The following is a 14,522-nucleotide window of genomic DNA, read 5'->3' as shown; positions in this document are numbered from 1 at the left end:
TCGTCTTTCCCAGGCAGCAGTTCCAACATCTTACCACAGTAGGTACTGTGGGTACCTACGACACTTTGGCCCCAGAAGCCCCCTTTCCTGCTCCTGAACACTCAGTCCCTCCCACTGGTCTACCCTTCCTGCCCCCTCCCACCTGCCTGCTCAACCCGCTCCCTCACCCCTCCCACCCACCTCCCAGCCCCCCACTCCCTCACCAGTTCAAGTCCACACCTGCTCATTGCAGCCAGACCTGCCTTTATTGGGAACCCAGCCCTGGGCCCTGCGTGCGCCTGGGTCGCTCGGAGCAGGGACCCTCTGCAGGAGGAAGGGGCGTGATGCCACGGAGCCCCCGGCCCACAGCGTGTGCCTGGCCTCCCGTCTTCCATGTCCCCCTTGGTGTGGCCAGCCGCAGGCAGCTCCCAGTCCAGGGGTGGGTGCCTCACTTCGGGGCATTGAAGGGCATGACCCGCTGGTTCATGGGGTTGTCGGGCGAGCGCATCCACTCCTTCTTGAGCAGCTGCTTCAGCTGCGACAGCCGCATGTTGGGGTTCTCTAGCTTGAGCCGCGGCAGCTGCGCCTCCTCGAAGGCAGTGAAAGCTGCCCGCATGCGTCGCTCAGGGTGCCGGTCAGCCGCCTCCTCAACCATGCTGTGGGGACATGCGTGTTAGGGGGCCGGAGGGTGCTGGTAGGGTCCAGGGAGCCCCCCCTTACCTGAGCCCATTACCTGAGCACAGCGATGGCGTCCTCCACGGTGCGCGCCTCCACACTGCCCTCTTCTAGCATGCGACGGTTCACATTCTCCTCCAGCGGCACCTCCAGGTGGCTCCGGGCCTTCTCAGCTAGGGTCCAGAGACAGAGGGACAGATAGATATGCAAGGACCAAGAGATACACAGAAATGTAAAGACAGAAACGTTCACAGAAACAGAGACGCAGAGAGATACGCAGAGATGCAAAGAGACGTATGCAGAGACGGAGAAACAGATGCAGAGATGCAAAGACAGAAATGTATGGAGAGAGAGATACGAAGAGATGAAAAGAAGGAAGACAGAAGGGATGGAGAGGAAGAGGCAAGGAAAGAATGATGAGAAGAGGGGAAACAGACTGTGAGCGGGGAGGCCACCCCAGCAGACCCTGCCCAGGCCCTGCTGACCACCCTTCACCTGGCACACAGGAGGTGCCGACATGTGGCTGCCATCTCTGCCTCTTGGCGCTCCGTTAACACCACCGGGACTGTGGGGTACACAAGCTGAGGATGTTGGGGACACCCCGTGTCATCTGTGCTTTGAGACAGGCCAGCAGGGATGCCTCCCAACCCCCCCACCATGGGGATCTGGGGGCTCTGCTGAGGGCAAGGGAGGGCTCTGGAGTGGGTCAGTCTGGGTCAGGGTCCTGCGGCCACAACCCCTTAGTGATGGAAGGGCAGCTCCCGGTGCCCCTGCCCCGCACCCACCTGGCTCTGGGGCCTCCCGGTGCTGGAGGTCACGGCGTAGCGTTTCTTCGATCTGGGCACGGGTGACCTTGCCGGGCGCAGCCGCCCGTGGGGCCTTGCCACCCTTGAGCTTTGAGTCCTCCTCCTCCAGCAGCCGCTGTGTCTCCTTCTTGCGCTCTAGCTGCTCCAAGCGCCTCTTCTCCTTCTCCTCCTGGGGGTATGGGTGATCATGCTGGGCACCCCCATCGAAGGGGTCTGGGCTCAGGATGGACCTGGGCCCGGCCTGGCCCTAGCCTGCCAGTTGGGGGGTACCCACCCTGAACAAGTACAGAAGCAGCAGACGGACTTCAGCCAGGGCGGGGGGCTTTAGGAAAAGGGGGACACTAGGCTGAGGCATGAAGGAGGGGAAGGAGCCAGCCAAGAGGGACCAGGTGGAGGGAATGGCAGGTGCAAAGGCCCTGGGGCAGGAACCACCTGGCACGATAGGGGAACAAGGGAGGCTGCTGTGGCTGGAGCTGCATTCAGGTGGTGATGGGAGTGAGGGTGTATAACGGGGAGCAAGGAGGGGCAAACTTAGAGGGGGAAGGGCATGGAGGGCACCGAGAGGGCTTGGATTGGATCCCAAGGTGATGGGATCCACAGGAGGGTCTGGACCTGTTTGCAGCCAAGGCAAGGGGTCTGGAGCGAGGCAGTCCAAGTGGGAATGACAGGGAGGCCTTGTCCGCATGTCCCTACCTATGAGTCGTGGGGGCCAGGTCTGCCCTGACCCCTCAGGGAAGCTCTGATAGCAGACAGCTGGGCAGTGTGAGGAGACATCTGGCTGGGGGGGGGGGCGCGGCTCGTCCTGGCTGCTGCCCCCACCACCCCAAAGACAGCACAAGGCTCTGGGTTATTTATGGTACAGCCACAGGTTTAGAATATTCCTCTGTTTCAGGCTGGGCCTGCGTCCCAGCCCCGTGAATCCCCCATCTGTTGCTCTTGCCTGGGAGCTCCTGGGGAGGGGTCCGCACACTCACGTGACATGCCCCTGCATCTCTAGGCAGACCTAAACCAAAAACCAAACCCATTGCCCTCGCATTGACTGACTCGTGGCAACCCCAGGTGTGTCAGAGTAGAACTGAGCTCCATGGGGTATTCTTGGTTGTCACCTCTCAGAAGCGGATCACCAGGCTTTTCTTCCAAGGTGCCTCTGGTTGGGTTTGAACTGCCAACCTTTCAGCTAGTGGTCAAGAACTTAACTGTTTGTGCCACTCAGGGACTCTAATAAAGATTACTCATTGCTGTAAAGTTTATTCTGACTCACAGTGATCCTGTAGGACAGAGCAGAACTGCTTCATAGGGTTTCCAAGGCTGTAAATTTTTTTTTTTTCATAAAAGAAAATTCAGTGATCAACAACCAAATATTACAACAAATTACTATATTTTATTTTTAGATGGATCTTTCATCCAGAGGCATAACTAGAGTATGGTGAGTATGGCAGGTATTGCCCTGGCCCTGGGCATGTGGTGCCACCGAACAGGTACGTTAACCCAGTAGGGCCAGCCAGGGCTGTTGATCTTTATGAAAGCTGACTGCCACATCTTTCTCCCACGGAGCAGCAAGTAGGTTTGAACAGCCGACCTTTTTGGTCACCAACTGAGTGTTTAACCACTGTGTCACCAGGGCTCCCAATAAAGATTACAGCCAGGAAACCCTATGGGGCTCATTCTACTCTGTAACACATGGGGTCACCATGAGTCAGGTTTGACTCGACAGCACTGTTTGTTGTTTTTTTTTTTTTTTTTGGTCTCAGGCAGGAGACCCTTTCTGGGCACACAGTAGGACAAGTAAGCTCAAGGGAGTGGGACCAGTGTGGTCCTCTCCCTCCCCTGGCTCCTGGGATGCTGAACACAGCCCCCGGCCCCACCACCACCACCAGGGTCAAGGGAACCACATGCTGAACGAATGAACTGATGAATGGGTGAATGCTGGGAAGCTCCAATCAAAGGAAGGTCATGTACCATGCGGCCACAGCATTTGTTTCTAGAGAGCCAGACCTGACCAGGGTTTTTTGTTCCCAACCCTTCCACGTGACTTCATCTTCCATGTGCAGTTATACTCTGACATTCAGGAAGATTAAAAGAGAAAACAGGAGAGACACTCCCAGTTTCTAAAAGTGAGCAATTAGCCGCTGGCAGCATCTGGAAATGGCTGAAAGATGAGTGTACTTGACAGAATATTCCAGAACCATCCGGAATGAGCCTTATGAATAATTGAGCTGGAACTCAGAGAGTCAGCAGTCAGGTGCTCATCGCTGAGCTGCTTAATGGGGAGCGAGCAAAGACGAAACGTTGACCGCTGGATGACCGCCAGGCCAGCCAGGAGAAATCTGGCTGCGGGACAGCGTTTTGTCAAGGACACAAGCCTCAAGGTGCAGTCTGGGTGAGAAAGGCCTCTGTGTCACGTGTGGGCAGGTGTATCAGTAGGTGCACTGTCTTTGAGTGTTCCGGAGCAAGCATGAGTTTTTTTTTTTCATAAAAACAATATATTTTAATGTAACTCTGAAATAACACATATATTTTAAAAATGGCTGTCATGTGAGGAAAACACAAGTGACCAGGTGTGCTTCAGAGTGGTAGTGGGAACTGTGTGGGGGGGGCTTTCCTGAGGGGGAGGGAGGATAAGCACGCCAGGAAAAAGTGCACGATGAAGAAGACCCAACGGCAGCCCCACGCAGAACACGGCATGTCTCAGCAAGAGGCGCTGGACACAGAAGGGGATGCCCTGCGTTCATTTATGTGAGCTTCAAGAACAATGTTAATTCATGGGGTTCAAAGTCAGGAGAGGGGTTGCCTGGGGGGAGGGGCTGTTGCGGAGGGGGTAGGAGGGAGTCCCCGGGGACTAGGAATGTTATAGATCAGGGGTTGGCAAAGTAAGGCCCACCACCTGGTTTTGTAAATAAAGTTTTATCAACACAAGCCACATCTATTCGTGCATGTATTGTCTGTGGCTGCTTTTGAGACAAAGGCAGTCGTGGTTTGGGGGTAGAATTCTTGCCTTCCATGTGGGAGACCCAGGTTCGACTCCCACCCAGTACGCCTCATGGGTGGCCCCACCCATCTGTCAGTGGAGGTTTGTGTGTTGCTGCGTTGCTGAACAGGTTTCGGTGAAGCTTCCGGACTAAAATGGATTAGGAAGAAAGGCATGGTAATCTCTTTTTGAAAATCAGCCAATGAAAACTCTATGGATCACAATGGACCAACCGCAACCAATTATGGTGGCGGCACAGGACCAGGTAGCATTTCATCCCACTACGTGGGGCTGCTATGAGCTGGGGGCCAACTCAGCAGCTAACAATAACAGCTTTACCTGTTCTTCTGGTGCTACACAGGTAAACAGACAGATAAATGCTCACTGATCTACACACCTGGAATATGCACACTTTCCTGTCTGTTAGTTGAACCTCTTAACAAGGCAGGACCATGACTTTTGCTTCTGCTCGCCCAGGCCCTCTGTGTAGCCCCATAACCTGGGCTCCTGCTTTCTGGCCTCTCTGTGCCTGAGTTTCTGAACTAGAAGACAAGATGATCCCAGTGCCCAAGACACAGGCCATGGGGACGGCTTCCTCTGCCCTGGGCCACTGCTCCTGGGACCAAAGGTCTCCAGTGTCTCTCTAGCTGGATATCTGATCTTTGGCTTTTGCTTTTCCTTTTGAGTTTTCAACTGTCTGTAGTGTCAAAGAACAGCCCTCATGGTGCAACGCTTCAGCATTCAGTTGCTGACTGAAAGGTTGGCAGTTCAAACCCACTGAGCGGCTCCACAGGAGAAAGGCCTGATGATCCGCTTCCATAGAGATTATAGTCAGTGAGGCAAGAGAGGAAGGAGGGATCAGGAATTGCCTGCACGAACAACTGTCTCCTTTGCCATGAGATCAGAAGAACTGGATGGTGCCCAGCTACCATTAGTGAATGTTTTGATCAAAGATTCTATAGAAGAATCTTGATCAAAAAGGGGGAAATATGGAACAGAAATGCAAATTCAGACTTTCTGGAGCCACTGAGGCTGAAGGAACCCCCCAAAATGAATAATTTCTTTTATAAGGATCAGCACACAGCTGGCTCTGATGAAACCCCAAACCAAACCCACTGCCATCAAGTTGATTCCAACTCATAGTGACCCTATAGGGTGGAGGTTAAAGATGTCCAAAATGTCCAACTTTTCCAAACTGCTGTACCACTCCATCATCTCTAACATCAACTACCCCCTCTCCCCTCAGCACTCTCCCTTGCATCTTTGGGTTCCCCAATTCACTACATCTCACAGAACTCACAAACTGTACAAAGGAAATGGCTCATGAGGTTGTGGAGTCTGGTAAGTCCCAAATCCGTGGGTCAAGCATAGGCTTCTCCTGACCCATGTGACTGCAGGGGCTGAAGAACCCAAACCCACAGTTCAGACCATAGGCTGCTGGCTCACAAGGTGGTGGAAGCTGGCGAATTGGGTCAGACAACAGGCTGTCGGCCCAGGGGGCTGTAGAGGCTGGTGAATCCCTGAATCAGCAGGTCAGATAGCGGGCCTCTGGCTCAAGTCCCAAGAACCAGAGGTCAAATGATCACTAACTGGGCTTGTGTGCCCCTTCAGTCTCATTTTTTTTTTTATGGGCCTGTGTAATCTTTGGCTGAAGGGTGAATCTCAGGAGGCACTTACAGAGATAAAAGGGTGTCCAGGGGCCATAATCTCAGGGTTTCTCCCCAAGTCCGGTCTTTTTTTGTGAGTTAGAACTTTGTTCTACATTTTTCTCCAGCTCTGTCCGGGACCCTCTATTTTGATCCCTGTCAGAGCAGTCAGTGGTGATAGCCGAGCACCATCTAGTTGTACTGGATTCAGTCTGGGGGAAGCCATGGTAGTTGTGGTCTGTTAGTCCTTTGGACTAATCTTTCTCTTGTATCTTTAGTTTTCTTCATTCTCCCTTGCTCTCAAAGGGGTGAAACCAGTGGAGTATCTTATATGGCTCCTCACTGGTTTGGTCATTGGTGTGCCTGGCAGAGTCCCTGGGTGGTGCCAATGGTGAACACACATGGCTGCTAACTGAAAGGTTGGAAGTTTGAGTCCACCCAGAGGCATCATGGAAGAAAGGCCTGGCAATCTACTTCCATAGATTCCCACCTTCTCCACCTGGGGATCCAGAAAACCCTATGGAGCTCACTTCTCTGTAACACATGGGGTCACCATGAGTCAGAATCGACTCCACGGCAATGGGTTTGGCCGTGGTTTGATGTGCCCAACAGGAGTTCTTGGTAGTGCCAAGGGTTAATACGCTTGGCTGCTAACTGAAAGATTGGTGGTTCGAGTCCCCCCAGAGGGGGCTCAGAAGAAAGGCATATGGTGATCCGTTTCTGAGACATCAGGCACAGAGAACTCTGTGGAGCACAGCTCTGTTCTGACACCCATGGGGCCACCTTGAGTTGGGGTCAACTTGAAGGCACCTGTATGCTGGCACCGGTCTCTCTGGGGATCAGACAGATGGGCCTGCCCTCTTGGAGTTCCCATGTGTTTATAAACAGCTGGAGGAGCCTGCGGACCCAGGACCAGCAAGTTGGAAATTGGACTCTGTGACCTCTGGGCTGGAACATTCTCTGCTGTGGTGGGCTGACCTGTACAATAGCATCCCTGGTCTCAACCCACTTGATGCCAGTAGCACCCCCTCCTCCAGTTGTGACCACCACAAATGTCTTCAGAAATGCGCAGGGTCCCCTGGGGGCAGAATCACCCTGGGTTCTGGCCTGACCCTGGCATTGCAGAGAAGAGAAAGGAGCCCACAGAGCGGTGCTGGCTCCACTCCAGCCACTGGCTGAAAACAGGCCACATCCTCACCACCCAAGGGCCTTTGCACGTGCCTTCTCTTCTGCCTGGAACTCCCTCCCACCCCTGTCCCATATCCAGCGCCCTCTTGCCCTCCGCCAGCCAGGCCCTGGGCGTGTGGTCTGTGGGGCCACGGGTGCCACCCACCTTGCGCTGTTCCTTCCTCATGACGTGTTTGTCCTCATCCCTCCAGTAGGCATCCTCCAGCTCCTTCTGCTTCCTGGCATCAGCTGCTGCCTTGGCCTCCGCCTTCCGCGCCCGGGCCGCTGCCGCCTTGGTGTTCTCGCCCTGGAACTTCTTGGGCATCCCTCGGCACGCTGCGGGGACGGGGGGAGGGGGGACATGGTGAGCTGGGGCTGGGGCAGGGCACCTGCTCACAGCATCCGGGGCCTCACCTCTGCTGCCTTCGAGCTGAGACCCTCCGGGGGTCTCAATGGACAGAAAATGAGAACTTCAGACTTAGTCTTCTCTCCCTTGTCTCTCCTTCTCCCCGTGTCTCTGTTTTTCTTTCCCTCTCCTTCACTCCCTCCTCTTTTGTCTTCCTTCCATCTCTCTCACTTATTTTATTGTGTTCTTGGCCAAAGTTTACACAGTAAATTAGGTTCCCATTTAACAATTTCTATACATATCATTTGGAGCCCTGGTGGTGCAGTGGTTAAGAGCACAGCAGTTAACTGAAAGGTTGGCAGTTCGAATCCACCAGCTGCTCCTTGAAAACCCTATGGGGCAGTTCTACTCTGTTCTATAGGGTCGGTATGAGCTGGAATCGAACCGATGGCAACGAGTTTGGTTTTTTGGTTTTGGTATACATATTTTTCAGTGACACTGGTTACATTTTTTACAATGTCAACATTCTTATTATTTCCATTCTGGATGTTCTGTTCCCATTATTCTAGCTTCCCTGACCTTCCCTCCGACCCCCCCACCCCTTACCTTCTCATCTTTGCTTTAAGGTAAATGTTGACCATTTGGTCTCATATAATCTTTTAAAGGAGCATAGTATTCACGGTGATATTATTTATTTTATGAGCCAATCTATTATTCAACTGAAGGGTAACCTCCAGAAGTGGCTACAGTAGAAAGTTTAAAGGGCATCTCAGGGCCATAGTCTTGGGGGTTCATTTAGTCTCTACTAGTCCAGTAGGTCTGGATTTTTTTTAAAGAATTTGAGTTTTGTTCTGCATTTTTCTCCCTTTCTATCTGGGACCATCTATTGTGTCCCTGGTCAAAATGGCTGGTAGTGGAAGGTAGCCACCATCTCCTCTTTTAACTGCTTTGAGATGTATTTTATGTCATAAGAAATTTGCTCCTCCGAAGTACACAATTCAGTGACTTCTTGTAACTTTACCAACTGGTGCAATCATCACCATAAATCACGTCCTGAACATTCTCATCACCCTCGTTTCATTAGCAGTTACTCCCCACCCCTCTCCCCCAGCCCGACAACCTTGAATCTACTTCCTGTCTCTATGGGCTTGCCTGTTCTGGCCAGTTCATATAAACGGAATCACACATCACGCAGTCCTTTGCGTCTGGCTTCTCAGCGAACAGCACGTTTTCAAGGTTCACCCGTGTTACATCATGTATCAGTGCTACGTTTCCCCTTACAGGGAGTGATATTCCATCGTATGGATGAACCACAGGTGTTTAATTCAGCAGTTGATGGACAAATGGGTTGTTTCCACCTTCTGGCTGTTGTGAAAAGTATTGCTCTGGACATCCGTGTCTGAGTCTGTGTGTGGCCTGGACTTATTCTTAGGCCCCTCTCGCTCTGCCACCTGTGACGCCTCTATCTCCAGGTTCCACAGACCCGAAGGCAAGTCTTTGTCACCCTGGACCAGCAGCCACCATGAGCTACTTCTGATGGCTGGCCCAGGCTCACTGTGCTGGGAGAGGTGATGACCATAAATGGAAACCTGCCGTCCACGGGCACCTGGTCTGGGCCAGGTCTCTGTTGGGCTCTGGGGAAACGAGACAGACATAAACCCCATCCTGTGGCCGGCCCTACACCAAGTGGCTTGAGTTCCCCCAAGACCTTAAACAAGGGACTGTAATTACTCTCACTTCAAGGTCATATGGCATGGCAGTGGGAGCCTGGGGTCTCACTTCTCAGGTGAAGGGGGAGCCTGTGCCACTGAGGAATTAAGGGCACTCCCTCCAGAATGCTGAAGTCCAGGATAAGTGACTTCAGGTCTCTGAGCCTCAGTTTTCCTCATCCTGGAACTGGGCAGATGCTCCTCCCTCTGGGTCATCCTCCTCCGGTCCTTATGACCTTTGGACAAACAGGGCCATCCACTGGGAACGAAGGGGAGGCTGCAGAGGGGCAATGCTCATCCAGGACTGCCAGGTGGCTCTCGCCCATTTGTAAGCCCTACTGGAAATCCTGGCTTTTCCTGTTTGCAGCGGGTGCCTGTGCAGGCTTAGTGTTTCACATGCAGCGTCTTAGTTCATTCTCACGACCCAGAGGTCTGAGCACGAACGGGAGCTGGCTGTGTGTGTAGGGGAAGCATTCCCGGCAGAGGGCACAGCATGTGCAAAGACCCTGTGGCAGGAACTCAGCCGCCTGCTGGGGGAACAGCAGCATGTCAGCCACTGAGGCAGGAGTGGGTGCGCATGGGGAGGGGAGCAGGGGCTGACAGCACAGGCTCTTGTAGGTGGAGGAAGGGCACGGATTTTATCCTGAGAGCAACAGGGAGCAGAAACAGCTTCAAGCAAGGCATGGATATGTTCCGATTTAGGTGGTTCCAAACCCCCTCCCTTAAACGCTCAACTAACCTACAGTTTGGCAGTTTGAGCCCACCCAGAGATGCCTCGGAAGACAGGGCTGGCTATCTGCTTCCAAAAGGTGACAGCCTTTAAAACCCTATAGAGCAATTCTACTCTGACATACATGAGGTCGCCGTGAGTCAGAATCGACTCAACAGCAACTGGTTTGGTTTTGGTTTAAGCCTCCTCCATGGGTGGTGCAAATGGTTAATGTGATCAGCCATTAACTGAAAAGCTGGAGGTTTGAGTTCACCCAGAGGTGCCTAAGAAGAAAGACCTGGCAATCTATGTCTGAAAAAACCAGCCACTGAAAACCCTATAGAGCTCAGTTCTACCCTGACACACACAGGGTTGCCATGAGTTGCAGTTATCTGGACAGCAACTGGTAAGCCCGTTCCAGCTGCTGTATGCCCCAGATCCCCGTGCAGGCACATGAGGGGTGGGGGGGGGCGCAAACACTGACGAATCATGATGGTGCTGGGGGTGGAGCTGGAGTTCTGGAGTCAGACAGGACTAGGCTACGCAGTAATAACCAAGATAAGGACTGACGTTCTGTGCCAGGTACACATTAAACCGTTTCATTCCCCCCATAGCACCGAAACAGGTACTTTTACTCCCGTTTTACAGATAAGGAGCCTAACTGGCATGCCCAGAGCCATATGCTGGTTAATGGAGGGGCCAAGGTTTGAACCCAGGTCCAGGCTGCTGGGTCCCAACACCATGCTCCTAACCAGGGTCCCATCTGGCTTCTTAGGGAGCATCGAGGCAGACTGGTGCTCTGAAACCACTGCTGCTCCTGACTTCATGTGGAGGAGTGGCCCCCACTCCACAGTTCAGGCTGAGACTGGGGAGAGAGCTCAACAGGCAGCAAAGGCAGCAATGGGGGAGGTCAGTGTGGATCCAGGAGACTCGGGTTTGAGCTCTGGCTCCGCAGTTGTGGCCAAGGTGCTTCTCAAGCCTCAGTTTTCTTATCTGAGATGGGGGTGTAATTCTAGTCCTTCCCCTCACAGGGTGCAAAGGCTGCTACAAAGGCCAAGATACACCAGCCCAATTCCGTACTGCTCCCAGCTACTCCCTGGCCCCCTGAACCAAGTGCTCATTACTAAGCACCTATGATGTACCTGACAGAAAACCCCTGGCCCCCTCCTCTCCCTCTCTTTTCCCTTCACTCATTCAAAGGTAGCCACACCAGCCTCCTTCAAACACACCAAGCAGGGCAGTGCTGCACCATCTGCTTGGATACTTTTTGCTCCCCTTTTTATCCAGTTAGGAGTCCCTGGGTGGCACAACTGATAAAGCACTTGGCCACTAACTGAAAGGTGGTGGTTTGAACCCACCCAGAGGTGACTGGGAAGAAAGGCTGGTGATCTGCTTCCAAAAGGTCACAGCCTTGAAAACCCTGTGAAGCAACTCTACACTGACACACATGGGGTCTCCATGAGTTGGAAACTGACTGAGGGTTGTTATTTTTTTTTTTTAATCTCATTAACTCCTATTTAAGCATCAGGAACCAGCTCAGGTGTCACCATCTCCAGGAAGCCTTCTAAGAACCGCCCCCCACCCCTCTTCCAGACCACAAACTTCCCTGAGGCACCTACATAGTTTGCTCTTTTATGCTCATTTATACAATTATTTAACAAATGTCCGGCTTCACCACCAGGCTGTGAGCTCTGTGAGGGCAGGGCCAGGGCTGCCTTTTCACAGCCATGTCCTGAGCCCTGCAGAACAGGAGCTCAGTCAACATTTTGAGCAAAACAATAAAGCTTCCGTTTCCAGGGTTTTCTCAGTATTTAAAACTTCACACACTCTGTGTTGTGTCCAAACTCGACTCCTCCCTGCTCTTCCTACTCCCCTCCTTCTCCAGCCTCAGAGTCTTTGCTCATGTTGGGCTCTCACCTTATATACCCTCCCTACCCCCTCCTCCTGTGAAAACCCTACCAGCCCTGGAAGACACTGCCCCACTGGCCAAGTTCCCCAATGCCATTCCCAAGGCTGAAAGTGTTCGACCCCCCTCTTCTTGCTGGGACACACTCACCCTTTCCTTTTAGTATGGCAAACACAACACACACACCACACTTTTTCATTCAACAAACATGTACTGAGCACCTATGTGTGGGACACTGGGGAAAGAGATGGCTCAGATGGGCTTCTGCCTGCCTGAGACACCTGGGCAAGTGGGGAGATAGGCAGGTAAGGGAAGAGGAGTTACAACTGGTTGAAGCTGTGATGGGGCGGAGGGGGGTTTCTGACCCAGCCTGAGGGATCAAAGGGCTTCCTGGAGGAGCCATCTGAGAAGAGGAAGGCTAGGAAAAAGAGTGAATTTGTATTCCAGTGTGATGGAAGGCAAGAACTCAGGAGGTCCAGATGTGCGGGTCAGACAGCCTCCGGGGCTGGTGAGGAGTGGACTCGGGAAAAACCAGGGAGTGGCCCAGGCTGGGCCAGGGGACATTTAGGGGGAAAATCACGACCCGTCCAGGTGACTGACTGAATGTGGAGGTAAGAGAGAACAGAGGATGAAGCTCAACGGCGTCTCTTCCAAGAAGCCCTCCCGCCTATCCCGGCTGGGCTCCCCCAGCCCCTCCTGCTACCCAGCCCTAACCCCAGTGCAACAGGCTGGGGTCGTCCCTACCCAGCTTCGTCCCTCCCAGGCTGGGAGCTGCTTGGGGGTGGGGTCAGGGCCAGGCGGCCTCGAACACCACGCTGCCCCTCTGGGCCTCAGTCGCCGGCTCCTGGAAATGGGCACGGCCGCGGCGGGGGCAATCGGAACTGAACGTTGGAAGTACCCCCATCTCCAATCACCCCTTCTCCAGCCCCACGGGGAAAGGGGTTCCGAAGCTGAGCCGCCGTCGCGGGCCCGCCCCCCTGCCCCGCGCCTCCGCCAGCACCACGGCCGCTCCTACCTCCTTCTCCCAGCTCCGGCCCGGTCGCGCCTCCGTTACGTCACCACGGAGCCAACGCGCCGAGCTCCTGGCGGCGCGCGGCGCGCCCTGATGACCTTTCGGCGCCGTTGTCATCTTGGTCAAGGAAAAGCGCCCCAGGCCTCAGGTCGAAGCTAAAGTCATCATCTATTTCTTTTTTCTATTCAATAAGCGGATATTTTATAAATTATCAGCCTCGACGCTCACTTCAGATATTGATGAGCCAGAAGGAGCAAACAGGGGCTAGAGACTACAGCAATGCCCTTACAAAGATGGCGGTTGCCCGAATAAAATATGGCAGCCGCGACTTCACACTTGCTCTGGCAGTGTCGGCCAGGAGTTGCCTGGCCGCCAGGGCGCGCCAGAGCCCGCAATCCGCGCCGTGAGGCAGACCTGGATGCACTGAAGGAAGCTTCTGAATAGAGGGGCGTCCCAATAGCCCTTCACGATCGCATTGCGCTTTGAAAGGCTTACCCAGTCCCACGGCGCTGGGGGGAGAAGGGGAGGGAAAGCGGTGGAAAAAATGAACACCTTCTTGCTCTGTGTACGTGGGGAAACTGAGGCTCAGAGCGGCCAGGAATTGAATTTAGTCAAAATCTAACCACAGTGGCTCAATTCCTCGTTTTTTGCTCCTGTCAGTCCCTGCAGTTGAATTGCTCTCCTCACCTTCACTTGATTGCAATATTATTTATTAGGTTTGAGGCGCCAATTCGTCCTAGGTACCTATACTTAAGGTTTTTTTTTGCAATTACTGAGCCTCAGTGTCACACCTGTAAAAATGAGGGTGCTAGAGAGGATGGTTACACTGGGCCTGGCTATGGGGAAGGAGAGAGGGCACGGATTTCAACCCACCCAGTGGCACCTCAGAAGAAAGTCCTGGCAGTCTGCTTCCATAAAGATTATAGTCAAGAAAACCGTATGAAGCAGTTCTACTTTGTAACACATGGAATCGTCATGAGTCAAATTTGATTGGAAGGCAACGGTTTTTGTTTTAACCTCAAAGTCCATTCTCTAAAAGGCAGTCCCATGGCTGCACTGTTGGAACCTGTAACAGCCCATATACCTCCTGTACTCCAAAGTCTCCCATGGCTCCCCGCGGTCCTTCAAGACTCCTCCCACCTCCCCACCTCATGGCCCTTCTCATCCATTTTCCCTCTCATCTCCAGCCACGCCAGTCTCCTTTCTCCAAACTGCCAACTATGGTTCTGCCTCAGGGCCTTTGCTCCTGCAGTTGCCTCTGCAAGAATGCTCTGCCCCTGGCCTTTCCCATAACCAGCACTCTCACCTCCTTCAGGCCTTGGTCAAATGTCCCTTCCTCAAAAACAATACCATTTACATTAGTCCCTAAAAAAGTAAAATAATAAATCTAACCAGGGACCTAAAAGACCTACACAAAGAAAACTACAAAACACTACTGTAAGAAGCCAAAAGAGACCTACATAAACGGAAAAACATACCATGCTCATGGATAGGAAGACTCAACGTTGTGAAAATGTCTATTCTACCCAACGTGATGTACAGATATAATGCAATCTCAGTCCAAATATCAACAACATTCTCTTATGAGATGGAAAACTA

At 53.0% G+C, this 14,522-nt stretch overlaps 1 protein-coding gene across 1 annotated transcript; it reads right to left on the bottom strand.

Moving 5' to 3' along the window:
* Window positions 1–227: 227 nt before the first annotated feature.
* Window positions 228–12,966, bottom strand: CCDC124 (coiled-coil domain containing 124). The gene is made up of 5 exons (XM_064280962.1): window positions 12,927–12,966; window positions 7,408–7,577; window positions 1,440–1,629; window positions 713–827; window positions 228–635 (listed from the first exon to the last, which is right to left on the bottom strand). The coding sequence occupies exons 2-5, from the start codon at window positions 7,564–7,566 to the stop codon at window positions 428–430; spliced, it is 672 nt and encodes a 223-aa protein (XP_064137032.1). The 5' UTR covers window positions 7,567–7,577; window positions 12,927–12,966; the 3' UTR covers window positions 228–427.
* Window positions 12,967–14,522: the final 1,556 nt, after the last annotated feature.

This window comes from Loxodonta africana, chromosome 3 (genome assembly GCF_030014295.1).
Source record: "Loxodonta africana isolate mLoxAfr1 chromosome 3, mLoxAfr1.hap2, whole genome shotgun sequence".
Taxonomy (NCBI): domain Eukaryota; kingdom Metazoa; phylum Chordata; class Mammalia; order Proboscidea; family Elephantidae; genus Loxodonta; species Loxodonta africana.
This window is presented reverse-complemented; position numbering and strand designations above follow the sequence as displayed.